This window comes from Pleurodeles waltl, chromosome 3_1 (genome assembly GCF_031143425.1).
Source record: "Pleurodeles waltl isolate 20211129_DDA chromosome 3_1, aPleWal1.hap1.20221129, whole genome shotgun sequence".
Taxonomy (NCBI): Eukaryota; Metazoa; Chordata; class Amphibia; order Caudata; family Salamandridae; genus Pleurodeles; species Pleurodeles waltl.
In genome coordinates this window covers 1036522090-1036536466 of record NC_090440.1, presented here as the reverse complement: position 1 = coordinate 1036536466, position 14377 = coordinate 1036522090, and the positions used below count along the sequence as shown (strand labels likewise).

At 46.7% G+C, this 14377-nt stretch overlaps 1 protein-coding gene across 4 annotated transcripts in view; it reads right to left on the bottom strand.

Annotated features, from left to right (window-relative positions):
• Positions 1-12522: 12522 nt before the first annotated feature.
• Positions 12523-14377, bottom strand: part of CEP70 (centrosomal protein 70) — a 443636-nt gene continuing 441781 nt past the window's right edge. For 3 of the 4 annotated variants that reach the window (XM_069224317.1, XM_069224321.1, XM_069224318.1), the window contains one exon: positions 12525-12986. In XM_069224317.1, coding sequence (XP_069080418.1) covers positions 12925-12986 — 62 coding nt within the window. In that variant the 3' untranslated portion in view covers positions 12525-12924. Of the gene's footprint in view, positions 12987-14377 lie in introns of all 4 variants that reach the window. The other variant, XM_069224319.1, reaches the window with a different exon arrangement.

Genomic DNA, 14377 nt, shown 5'->3' with positions numbered 1-14377 from the left:
TGTAACACCTAATTCCAAGGGCGAGGGTGTTGCTACCTCTCCCACAGGAAATCCTTTGTTCTGCCTTCCCCTGCCTGAGCAGGTCAAGCAGCAAGAGGACTGGCAACAGTATTGGGGTGTGATTCCGACATTTATGATAGGTTTAGAGTTTTCATTATGTAGCTGGACACAGTGACCTGTGTCCAGTATACGGGTAAAATGGCCTCCCCGCACTTACCAAGTCCAGTGCAATGGAGCTGGGGTGCCCTCACACACAGGACCTGCCCTCTGGGCGAGGGGGGCCTGCCATAAGGACCTGGTCTAGTGACCTGTGGTGAAATGGTGCATGCACCTTTTCACGCAGGCTGCAATGGCAGGTCTACAGACACATTTTGCATGGGCGGCAGAATACATGCTGCAGCCCATCTCACTCTATCAACAATAGTTTCTACAAAGTAAGAAATGATCATACATTCCTAGATTCAACGAACAAAGATAGCCTGAGCACTCCACATTTAGGACAGTCAGCACATTGTTTCACACTTTTTCAAGTGTAAGCAAGCGCAGCTTTATAAACCAGACCACATTCTCTCACTAATCCTTTGCTACTGCACCATTGATGAGTGCCTTGTATATTGTGAAGAGAGCCTCGTCTCCCAGCCTCCTTCAGTTAGGTCAAGCAGAATTTTGGAGAATGTGGACTCCCTATGTGTGTCCAGGAAGACGCCCCAAGTTTCTTTTTCCATTTTCAGTAACTTCCTATAGTGGAGAAACTAGCCTTTAGGCACAACATAGGCTCTTTGGTCTTCCCCAAGCGTCATGAACATACCGTTCATAAATAAGTCCCCAAACAGTCAAATACTTCCCTGCTCATCCCCTAGACACAACTGTAAATATCCATGTCTTTATCTAGCAATTTAAATTCAGAAAGTCTTTGCCGTGGTGCAGACAAAGCGAACAGAGTCCATGTTCATTGCTAGGAAGTACGTCTCTTATAGGACAGAATTGAGGATGTCATCGGAACACCGAAAACTGCAGTTCTTCCTAGAGAGATTTCCATTCACCACATTTAGCACCTCCAGGACTAATCCTGCTCACTTCAAATACCAACAGAAGCAGCATGCACTGTCCAGGAGCTGGAGGCCACTATCTTTGCAAGTAAGCCAGAGCTCTTCACAAGAACATATCCATTGTGGTGTTCGAGTTCAGGCCTTATATTGCTTTATGCCTCTGAATGCAGTTCAGTACAAATCACTTCCCTGGGTAGTACGTTATTTACAACTTTACATTTTGCCTTTATTTGGTGGTGGTCTCATATCTGGGGACAGGGGAATGGGTTGCTGTTCTCTGCTTTTTCTGGGATTCTCCAGTGTAATCTGCTTTTCAGTTTGCTTTGAACACAGACGCATGACAGAAAACGCCCGTCAGTCTCTGTTTTGCTCACATAGTTTTTTAAGTTCTAAATGAGAAACTGCAAAAAAAAAAGGAAGAAATAATAATTATAATTAAAAAGGGGGGTTTTGAGACGAGGAGCTTTCCATTGACATGCTTGTGAGCATAATTTTTTAGCCTGCACTCCCTTGAGAGAGTTGTGTAAATCGGTTTTAGTCTGAATAGACCTCGTCATCTAGTTAGACGCTCTTGCCGTCATTTCCTTTAATATTCACCAACTTGGAGTGGTCAGACTGCTTTAGTTATGCTCATTTAGAAAAGGCCATATGGTAAATGAATCAATTTTGGATTTCTGACTTATCTGAGGGGAGTTCAGTCATTTAAGAAAATGTCCCACGTGAGCAACGACTATCAGAGCTACTACTAGATTTGGACATGTAATCTGTTAGCAAAAGGTCTCCCGCACCTCAAGAGGTGAATTCATTCTGGGTGCAAGAATCAAAACGAACATTGGAAAAAGTAATAGGTCTCGCCCAAGCAAGAGTTATTGGCTTTGCCAATGTGTTTTAGCCATGTTGTACACTAGCGTGACTGTTCAACCTGGCTAAAAGTTAGTTATGTAGAGGACAGTGGACACTCTTCAGGACAGGTTAGTGAAAAATAAAATGGTAGTATGTTAACTTTATAACCATTTTATTTTTCATCTCTGGGGCTTTTCTAGGGGCATTTTTATTAGTGGGATGGCCCTCCTCCGCCCTAATAAATTAGCTGCTCCTATTTAGTGATTAAGTAAAATATATATGTAAAGCACACAGAACCCAATGGTGTCATAGCTCAAGCAAAACCCAGAAGCTGCAACAGAGGCAGGGAGAGCAAATAAAAGAGATGTGAAAAACCTACATAGAATCAAAGGGAAACAGTCAACCCCTTTCACACAAGACTCTCACTTGGAAGTCGGAGAAAGAAAGCTCCTGACATTTGACCTCGGTGTTTGAATGCACAGAAAATGAGACAAGATAAGAACAAAATTTAAAGGCATGTTTACAGAAAGCAAGCACTGGTGGAAGAACACAAGAAGCAATGGTAAACAGGCTATACTCCACGGGATGGATGAAGACATGGTGGACAGCCTACAACAAATTAATCTAGCAAATAGAAAACAAGCAAATGTGAGTTACAAACTACAGAGCCAATGGTAAGCAATAAGCAGCATGCATTCCTAGGTCAGCTTTCCGAATGTCCCCAACATGTCTTCAGCAAACCAGACAGCTACACTGTGTGGTAGGCTTCAACGCAAAAAGGAGCAAGGAACCCAAACTTTGTTGCTTTGGCCAAAACAGGCATGCCACTAGAAATGTACATCTGCTGAGACTTGTTGGCACTTGTGGCTTTCTTGAAAAACATCCCCTTGGCATTTTATACCTCTGACTCCAGAAAAATGTTAAACGTCACCCTAGATCTTCTGGCATTTCCAGAGACAGAGCACAGAGAGTCTGGAAAGGAAAACAACTCTATTGTAGTTCCCAAGTAACTAAAATGTTTAATCTGCAGTGAAGGTGGGCAGGGCAAAGATAAATGGTTCTAACTTGTGCGAAGGCAAGTGCTGTAATTAAGAGGATGCTGGAGAGTGGGGGGTAGTGGAGGTGGTGGAGGAGGTGCCTTGCGGAGCAGCTTGTAAAGCGCAGAACCCAAGGAGCATTTGAAATGATTTCACATTTGCAGACCTTTGGTTTTACTTCTGCAAGGTGACAATAGCAAATTGAAATGTGCCTACTCTTCCTGTTTGTACAGCAGGTAGGGCTTCGGGATTTCCCCAGCAATATTTGACTAGACTGGTGCATTGTAAGTGGATCAGGGAGGTGTTATTTTACCGATCTTTGCTTCTCTAAATCCAGGAATTGTATAGATAACATCTGGTGAGCTTTTACAGAGGCTACTTGAATAGCAAGAGGAACGTAATGCAACACTGGGTTGCACCAGAACCGAACAGGCTTAGCACATGAGTAAGGGCATTTGCATGGAACCTGATCTATCCTTAAAGGGGATTTGGCTGTAGCCAAACCTCTTCCGGGAAAATGCCTCGCTTCTTTAAGTCATGGGTGTTAAGCGTCCCTGTCGAGTGCATAGGGTGCACACAGGGAAATGGTTAGGCGTGCTGGTGCTCTGGTTGGGCATACCTACTTGCATCCATGTGGAACCCAAGTAATCTCTGCCTGAGTGAAGAACCAGGAGACGGGTTGCCATCATCAGTTTAGTTCTGCAATTCATGGTATCATGTCCCATTTACTAAATCCAGTCTTTGGATCCAGAACAATTTTAGCCAAAATCTGAAGATTACTGAAGCCATGTTTTTTGCAGTAGTGAGCAAGAAAAATGTGAATGACAACAATAATATTTTATAGTGTGAATAATTAAAATATTTACAATATACTTAATGAACAAGTTACTTACCTTCACTAGCGCATTATCTGGTAGAGACTATCTGGCTGCAGATTCCTTACCTTCAAATTTCCTGGCGTCAGCTTGGAATACGGAATTTTTTGCTGACCAGTAGCCTGCGTGTGCCGTCGGGTGGCGTTGTTCGGATCTGCGTGCGTCATTTGGCTCCACGTGGCGTCGTTCGCGTCATTGGAGCAGTCTGTGACGTCACGGTCGCCTATAAAGGCACCTCCCCGGTGCGCGTACATTTGTTCTTTTACCCGAAAACTTCCACGACAGAAGCGCAGTCATGGATAGCTGTGCAAAACTAGGGCCCTAAAAGGGATAAACCCTAACCCTATTAGACATATCCGCAGAGTGGGGAGGCATGGGTGGGTGTAAGGAATCTGCAGCTAGATAGAGTCTCTACCAGATAATGCGTTACTGAAGGTTAGTAACGTGTTCATCAGATAGAGATTTCTAGCTGCAGATTCTTTACCTTAGAATAGATACCCAAGCCATTATCTTCTGGCAGTGGGCTGCAGATACCTGTACTTACACAAATGAGACTTCAACAGCCAATCATCGAGGTAGGGGAAGACTGAAACCCCTAACCTACGCAGATGAGCTGCTACCACTGCTATCACTTTGGTGAACACCCAAGGGGCATTGGTGAGACTGAAGGGGAGCACGGTAAACAGAGTGCTTATGGGCCACCTTGAACCGCAAGTAGCGACTGTGGGAAGGCAGGATTGGGATGTGAAAATACACATCCTGCAAGTCCAACGCTACCATACAGTCTTCTTGGTGTAGGGCAGACAAGACCTGAGCATGAGTGAGCATCTTGAATTTCTCCTCTTTGAGGAAGAGATTGATGTCCCACAAATCCAGAATGGAGCGAAGACCCTTATTTTTGGGAATCAGAAAGTAGCGGGTATAGCAACCACTGCCTACTTCTGACATCGGGACCCTTCCTATAGCTCCCTTTGCCAAGATTGCCATAACTTTGTCATGGAGTAAAATTAAGTGATCCTCCATCTGAAAGGCTGGAAGGGGAGGGAATAGCCCTTCTGTATGATCTGCAAGACCCATTGGGGCGATGTTATGGACCGCCAGCCAGGGAGATGAAATTGAATCCTCCCTCCAACTGGACACGTGTGGTCTTGCAGAACCGCACTAGGAGGACTTGGGTGCTGTGGAGGAGGGGGCTGGGTGGTGGCTGACCTCTGGATAGACCCTCTGGGTCTAAAGGTACAACAACCTTGTCCTCGCACTGGATGCTGAGTTGGAGGACGGTGGCTGATTTGAGGGTGGCGTGGTACCCCACCCCTTTTGAAGCCTCGAAAGGCAGACTGCTGACGAGCTGGCGTTGAGAGACCCAAGGATCTGGCCTTGGCTTGACTCGCTGAAGCGCAGAGTCTGCTTTCTCCCAAAAAGGCGTGAACCATCGAAGGGCATGTCCATAAGGTTTGTCTGGACATCCCCTGAAAAGCGCAAGGGAAGGCACAGTGGGAAGTAGAGGCCTGGACCACCAAGTTCTCCGGCTTGGGGTGTTCGGTGAGCAAACTAGGGTCAGTAGGAGCTGGTTGATGGTGGCAGCCGATTGTCCTATTTACAGGAGCCCCTGTGCTGGGTTTGGCCACGTCCCCAGCAGGACATCAGTGAGGCTTCGTTGAAGGGTAACATCAGTTCTGATGTGGAAACCCCTGGCTGAAGCACCTCTGTCAGGATTTTAGTCCTGACTGGCACCGTAGGCAACTCTAGGTCCAATACCTTGGCTGCTGTACGCACCACCATGGCATATGAAGCTCCCTCTTCCATAGCCACAGAAGAAGATGAGAGCATGGCAGTATCTGGAGAAGTATCCAGTCCAATGGTTTTCCCTAGTTCCTCATACCAATCCACATTTTAAAGGGTCCTCAGACCCCTCCCATTCCTCACCTGTGCCTGCTTGTTTGAAATAAGCCTCAGGCACTGTTTTGGGCCCTGTGGGTGCCATCGAAGTCGGAATCTGCATCGTACGACGTCGTTCCGGATCATCCGGAATGAGGATGGGGCTTGCACCACCGGTGGGTGCTGGCGGTGGGGGGAGTGTTGATGTCAGGACCAACGCCGGATGAGGTCGACTGTGTGCATCCGGCATCGTTCTGGATCTGATATCTGATCCTGGAATCCCCAACAGCGTTGGGGCAGAAGCCGCCAACATGGAATTCAGTGGGGCCCCTGGGGACCCCGTGGGGCCCAAAGGCTCACCAGTGGGGGCAGCCCACTAAATAGAAGACACATGGCTTCGTAAAATTATTTACATTGAGCGGGGGTCGCTCTGGCTCCCGGATAGGGGAGGGGACGCGAGGTCGGCCCTGGCATTGGTTCTGTGGAGCCACACATGGAATGGCTGACGAGGCAAAGTCCTCTTGTACTTCTTTTTTGTGCCTCTTCCCCGCGTGCCCTTGAGTGCAGAGAAGAGGACTTGGGGGTCCTGGAGCGGTCCTGCCACCTCCTCCTCGAGCGAGACCGCGACTTCCTAGAAGTTGCACCAACCGAAGTAGACTGTGGGGCCGCCATGAGCTTCAGAGACCACTCTCTCAAAGCTTTCAGGGCTATGGCCCGGCAGTCTGAGCACGACTGAGTCATGGTCTCTGTCGAGTCACCAGAGAGAGCTGGTGGGGGTCTGTCACCGACACGGCACGATGGCATGCACCACATGGCTTGAGCCCCGTGTTCCTTGATGACATCTTGTACAGACTTCGAAAAAACTCAACAAAGGTCGAAAAAGGGCTGCCAAAAAAGGAAAGGGTAGCTCAATCCTGGACCTGCGCTTAACCGGCACGGAAGGAAAAGAACTGATATATGCGCACTGGGGTGGTGCTTTTATAGGTGACAGTGACATCACAGACTGCTCCAACGATGCTGATGACGCCACACGGAACGAACGACACCACCCGACGACACACGCAGGGTACTACTCAGCAAAAATTCCAGATTCCAAGCTGATGCCAGGATATTCTAAGGTAAGGAATCTGCAGCTAGACATCTGTCAGATACCAAAAATTTTTAAAAAGTGCTAAATTGTGCAAATTAGCAGAATCTCCGATCTTGTACCTCTGTCCTACATCGGCTGGACACTACTTTTTTCACGTTCTTGGTGGAAGTTTGTACAGAGGGAATAAGAATTTCCTAGATAGGTGGGATTACCTGGAAAGGTCACTCAGTACCTGATGGGGTCAGTCGCTGTGGAGGCCTATATCAAAAAATGCAGATTCTGACCCCAAAATGCACCCAGAAGACATGACCGAAGTGATATGGAAAAGCTACAGGAAACCAGCATGATTTCTGTAAGATTGAACGAAGAGGAAAAGGTTCCCTGACGTACCGGATCCCTATGCGCTACTGGGCCACAGGTCTACCTGTGTGAAACAGACATGGGTGTAGTGCACCAGACTGGAAGGAGTCTCAAGTCCCTCTGTCAGATGGTTGCATCCACACAGTGTGAATTAATATTTATATTCTTCACAGGGCACAGCTGAGCCTGTTTGACAAAAATTTATAGACAACCACCATGGAGTACTTAGGAATTCTAAGGGTGAAGTGAGAGACCCCTAATGCAATGAAGTGCATTTTTCATCGTGCAATAGAAGCCCAGGACAGGTTCACTATATCCCCTTCCTTTCCACCGGTGCACACTATGCTGTGGTATAAGACACAGCGGATATTTATTTACAGCACTTTATACAGTGTGCAAACATTCAGGAGCAAATAACTCTGGGGAAAGTCTGCTCTGTTGCTAGGTTTTTCGGAGTGGAGGTACCAGCTACAGAGAAAGAACATAACAAAGCAGCAACAAGTGGACAGCATGCTGGATGTACATATAACAAGTACTGGCGAAGCCTATAGGCCTGGAGTTGGCTGCTAGTTATTGACACACTCAATGCTTTTTTGTCATTTGTTTTTGCAAAATGTTACTGCTGGGGAATCAGCAGGGCGATTGTCATTCTATAAACAAAAACAAAAAAAACTGACCCATTGCTTATTTTTAACTCACAAGGCAAACATTACTGTAGTAGTCACTGGCACTGAAGGAAACACCTCTGTAGGTGGATGTTCTCTTTATGAAAGGGTAGAATGCTGCACTCACAGTGAAGTTAGCCAATGACTGAAGAGCGCTGACAGAGGCAGAAGAAAAATGTGAATAATTCAAAAACAGGCAAATGGATGAAGAGGGTTGTCAGAAAGACACCAGTAAGTATGTATATTATACATGCAATTTTCTTAAAATCTACCTTTGTCTAACGTCTGAGCTAAAAAAAACTGAACTTCGTTTCAGGTGAATGTAATTTTATTCGGGTACAAAAAGGGAGCATGATTGAGGCAGTAAAAACAATGTGCCCACAGTAGCCTCATCAGTCTCCCACAACAATGCTATGCCAGTCTTTTTTTTTTTTACTTTTTATTTAAAATAGTCATCATACAGCATGACCAAACAGTAAGGATGGATGTGTATATGTTACATAGATCTGTGAGAAACTGATCACAAGGTGAGGTTACACACAGCAGAGAGAAGGCGCTTTTACGGCCACTAACCAAGAAAATTAATGAGGACAGTGAAACCCTCCTCCCACCAGTAGCCCCGAAAGGTGCGCCACGGCCCCCAGATTTTTTCCCATTTCTTTGGACAGCCCCTTCCCTGATAGACTACACGCTCCATCCTCCGACACCAGTCAAGAACGGCTTTCCAATCCTCTAGGGAAGGCAAGGCAAGGTTGTCCTGCCCCATGCCCTAGCTATATTACGTTTGGCAACACCAGCCAGAGCTTCTGGTACCAGTGCCGTGTTGTTTCCCCTGTGATCATCAAGAGGAGCCACTTGGCATCCATGGGGATCTCCAGGGACAGAACTTGTGACATTGTTGTAGTGATTTCCCCCCTCCCCTCCAGTAGTCCGGTATCCTTGGACAGTCCCAGACTATATGAAAAAATGTGTCTACTTGTCTGCATCCCTGGAGACAGCATGCGGTCTCTGTTCTCCCTATTTTATGCAGTAGCGTTCTGGGACAGTAGGATTTATGGAGAATTCGAAGTTGTTCAAGCCAGAAGCGGGCCCTGATTGCTATTTCCCGCTGACTTTGTATGGCTTTGATCCATTTGTCATTATCTATGTCCCCAAGGTCCACTGACCAGAAGGCCTGCAATGTCCCCAAGGGATCTGGGGAGTCATTAACTAGTTTTCTGATTATTAAAGAAGTCTCCCTGGCCGGTATGGGCTCAGTGATCAGCCGATCCTCCATTGGTGATGCGTCCGGCAGTTGGTCTCTCTCTATGGTGTGTTTCTGTAACCATGACCAAGTTGGAGATATCAGTAGTGCTCTGTTGCTCTCATATCATGTTCCTGTCTAAGTGTCTCAAACTGTATTAAGGCCTGGTCTCTCCAGACGTTCCCCAGGTGTTCGATGCAAATTAGGTCCCAACTGGATAAGCCCTACAAGCTCCTTACTTCATGAAGTTGGTCGCTGCCACACAGTGGTGTCATGTTGGTGAGTTTATCCTTCCACCCCAGATATGCTGTGGCGTCTCTCCAGATCCTAACTACTGCCTGGTTGTGTGGTGGGAGGTGCTGTTCCTGTCGTTTGGAGTACAAGGTTGACTTGTGTCCCCCGTGACCAAAGGGTGTCTCGGTCTATGCGGTACGCTGGTTCTTGCCTGTCTGAGAACATGCAGTCATTAATCACTAATAGCTACGCTGCCCAATAATTGATCTGAATTTTAGGGACTGCCAGTCCACCCTCGTACACACCACTTTGCAGCTTTGCCAGCGCCACTCGCGGGGTGGGGGGGCGCCGTTCCATAACAGGAACCTGACTCCATGGTCAATCTTCTGAAAGCGCTCCGATGGGACCGGGAACGGCATGTTTTGCAACACATATAGAAGGTGTGGGAGGGCCATCATTTTGTGTAGGGGTGCTCTGCCCATCAATGACAGTGGCAGAGAGCACCAATGTATCACATATTTTCATAGACAATCCAGCTGCGGTGATATATTCCTGTGTAGGAATTCTTGTGGATCCAGAGTAATGTACATTCCTACGTATTGAAACCCTTCAGTCACCACTGGTGCTGCACAGTTGGAGGGTGGGATTAGGGAGTCTCAGCATTTCCCTGAGGGGAGAAAGACCACCAACTTGGCCCAATTTATGCAGTAGCCCAAGTGGCTACCAAACATATGGAAGAGCTGCTTCAGCCTAGCAATCGAATGGGAGAGTTGGGTAACACACAGCAGAATGGCATAGAGCGAGTTGCGGTCCTTCCAGCCCCCCCCCCCCTCAGCTCGTATCCCCCACAGCAATGGGTCTTGCTGAACCCACGCCACCAGGGACTCAAGCGCCAGTGTGAAGATCATGGGGGAAAGAGGGCATCCCTGCCAGGTCCACTTATGTAGAGGGGTAAGACACGAGACGTTGCCCCGTTCACACGTACTCTAGCCAGGGGTGCATGCTATATCGGCCTCACCCATCTACAGAATTCTGGCCCAACTTGTCTAGCATGGAGAACATGCATGGCCACTCTATGCTGTTGAATGCTTTTGCAGCATCCAGTGACATTACCACTGCTTGTTGGTTCTGGGCCGAGCTGGTCCATATAAGAGCCTCAATCTGAGGTGAGAGCTTCTCTAGGGCATAACGCCTGACTGATTGGGGTGGACAATAAAGGTAATGACTCGGTGAATCCTGGCCTCCATTATTTTTGTTAATACTTTGGTTTCGACAATGAGCAGGGAGATGGGCCGGTACGAGCTGCACTCTGTTGGTGGTTTACCTTTTTAAAAAATGTATAACCACTATAGTGGCCATCCTTTGATCGACTGGTAGACAGCCCTCCTCCCTTGCTGCATGAAATATGGCCAACTTGTGCTTAGTAATCTTACTTGTCATCCTTTTATATAACTACTGGGAGTACATTGGGTCCAGCAGCTTTCCCAGATTGGAGGCTTCCGAGTGCCGCCCTGACCTCTACCTAAGTCACGTCTGCTTCTAGTACCTCCTTCTCTTCCCCCGTTAACGTCTGCAGAGTCACGTTGTTTAAGAGGTCTGCCCCAGTCATGGTGGTGCTAGTTTGGTACATGTCCTCATAGTAGGCTGCAAACACATTGCCAATTTCTGCACTTGTCCTCGGAAGCATATTTGCCTTATCTCTGATCGCTGGGACCCAGGAGCGCTCCAAATCTCTTTCTCAAGCCACACCATTAGCTTGTTGGATTTGTCACCTACATCATACAGACAATGTTGTGGTGCCAAGGCATGGCTGCGTGCCCTGTTCTCTGCTATTGTACGAAGATCCTACTGTCTCAGGCGCAACCGACAGCAGAGGTCCACAGAGTTGTCCTTCAGCATCTCGGCTTCCAGCCTCGCTAGATCTTTCTCTATGGCCTCACATTCTAACTTTGCTTCCTTTTTCTCCCCCGGCCCCCAATCAGGGCCAGGGCCTGGTATTGCACTACACACTTGAATGCCTCCCCATAGTGTGGAGGCCGATGCAACCGTCTCCTGGTTTTCCTGAAAGTAGAGCACTGGTTCTCTGCGCAGTTTAGCTTCTATATCTTTATCCTGCAGGTACCATGGGTCGTGAACATTCCTGAGTGGGGCCGCTCAGTAGGACCTCCACAGGTGAGTGGTGAGAGATACCTCTGGCCAGTTGTGGCGTTGGCCAAAATTCCCCAGCATGTGTCTGTTGCGTAAAGATATAGTTGAGGCGAGAAAATGTCCCATGTGGTGGAGAGTAGTAGGTCTAGTGTTGCTGGTGTGGATTATGTTCTTGCCGTACATCTCAGAGGCCAGCGCCTCTATAAAGGGCTGGAAGATCCCCTCCCCAGTTGCTACCCTGCTGGTTCTTTCAATGGTGGGCTCTATAACTGCGTTCATGCCCTGCCCTTTGGGGTGGGGGCCCCCCTCAGGCATTTCTAGTATAAGGACACTAAGGTCTGGTAATGTAGAAGCATACAGCCTTGGTGGTACATGAACTAACTAAATATTACGATGTCCCTTCCATATGCCCGAAAAGGCTGTGTAGCCGCCCTGAGGAGCATGCCATGTACGTTGAGGGCTAAAGGGCACAGATTGCCTGATAAGGATACCGGTACCTCTGGCATCTGTAGTATACCCGAGTGTGCCACCAGTTTACAGCTGAAACGGTTGAGCACTTCATAGTAATTACCCCACATGTTTCTTGTACCAGTACCAGATGAGGGCCTAGTCTACGCAGGTATTGCATCATTAGTGTTGGCTTTATTATACTCCCCATCCCACTGACGTTACATGACCAGATGGTTAAGGTGTGCTGTCCGGGTCCCACCATTTGTGGGATAGAGTGGTGGGGTGTCTTGCAGGGTCTTCAGGGATAAGGGTGCTATGTGTTGTATCTGCCCTTCATTCAGCATGCCGCCCCCGTCCTGCAATGCCCAGTAGGTCATGCATATAATGAGTGAATTGAACAATAAACCAAAACCTTAACTTCTGAACTTCCAATTCCCCTCATCCTGCACAGTAGGCTCAGAACCGCCCATAACCCCAATATGCAAGAGCGCCTGTGTCATATAACTAACTAGGGTAAGATGGCATCTGCCCATTAGGCCACATCAGTACTTCACACCACTGCATCTCCTGTGTCTTACTACCTTTGTATCTTACTTGCTCACTCTGGCAAGTCTAACAGGTCGCTCCCGCTGGAGTCCCCCTTTTCTCAGCTTGTCACTTGTCCACGCGCCCCCGGCGCCTCTATCAGCAGGTGCAATTTAGTCTCAATTACTCTAAAGAGCCTCTCGGGGGATCGCCCCCCTAGCAGCTCGCAGTCCTCGCTCTTCCCCCCGAGCTCACCTCGGTTTCACTCTGCCTTGGCCTCCATCATTTCCCGGACCTCGCAGTTTATTCTTATGGATATGTTTTCAGCACTTTTCCTTCTCTGGACATGTTTGACTCGAACGAAGCATTTTACAAAATTAGTTTTTATTAAAACAACATACAAATATATAGTATGGAGCACTTAAATATTTCACATAAAAGCATAATAAGTTATAAAGTATTCCAACATGTTTTTGTGTGGCACCGCTTTCGTAAGCACTCCTGACAAAAACAAAGAATCCATATCTTCATGTGGCTAGCATTTTAAGCTTTTGGACTGCTGGTAATATATCTTCGAGATGAGTGATCTCTAAAAGAAAACAGAAGGAAATATGATAATCAAATATTACATGTTCATTGTGAAAAAGACATGAAGTGTAGCTAGACTCCATCATAAAGTTCATAGAGGTATATACAATTCTTTAATAAGTTGTTTAATATTTCATAAGTTAAAGTACTCCCATATAATAATTACAAGAGATAAAGACAAAAAAAGACAACAACCTGCTTCAGAGATAAAGTTACTTGAAAATGTTTAGTATATGCATCAAGCGTTGCAAAACAAAATAAACAAGCATTTCCAATGCAATAGGTCTTGTATTTGCTTGAGTAAGAGCTACTGGCTTTGTAAATGCATAACTGGACTTTCCTTGCCACATAAATTGGTCAACTCTGCCTCATAATTTGGTCCTCTCTGCCACACAATGCCAAAGGCCCTGTGTATAACTAAAACACTTCCATTTATCTTCTTCCTCTATCTGCAGCAAAAAATGAAAATATTGGCATTATTTTTTATATTTTTTATATCATCATTTTGGGGTCCCCCCCAACCTAGTGTGACGACCCAGAGATGACCTAGACAGAAAGAGCACATGGTCCGGTGAGTTATGGGCATAAATGTTATGTAAAAGGAATGCCCCGCAAAACATTACGGTACGGGTTTCCGAGTGCAGTGAATATTGTAGTATCTTGACTGTAATGCTCAGAACAGCCCCTAGAGGACACCACTATAAAAAATAACATTTGTAAGAAACATGGTTAGGTAACCATATAGTCAGCCCTTAGAGAGCATATTCACATGAAAACAGAATGGTAGAATGTAATGCAATGCAACCATATATTTAGCCCCTAGAGGGCGTAGTGCATTACACATTTTCAGGCCAAGTAGGCCTACTGCAATACTATTACAAACAAGGTCCTTAAAACACAAACTCTTCCCAGCTGTAAAACAAAAGTTCCAGCCATTAGAGAGCTTAAAGAGATAATGAATGGTCAGAGAGGTTACTATTTTGGGGTCCCCCCCCAACCTAGTGCGGGGACCCAGAGATGACCTAGACAGAAAGAGCTTGAAAGCTGAACTTTTCTATGGTGGTCCCACTGTACTAGGACCACCACATGGTGAGGTATGGGTAAAAATGTTTTGTAAAAGGAATGCACCGGAAAGCATTAGGGGGAAAGTTTCAGAGCACAGCAAATATTGTACTATCTTGACTGTAATGCTCAGAACAGCCCCTAGAGGACAGCATAATAAAAATAGCATTTGTATGAAACATGGTCATGTAACCATATAGTCAGCCCCTAGAGAGCATAACAACATGAAAACAAAGTAACCACCACAGGCAGAGTTATGGGCAAAAATGTTTTGAAAAAGAATTGCCCCACAAAGCGTTATGGGGCGAGTTTCCCGAGTGCAGTGAATAT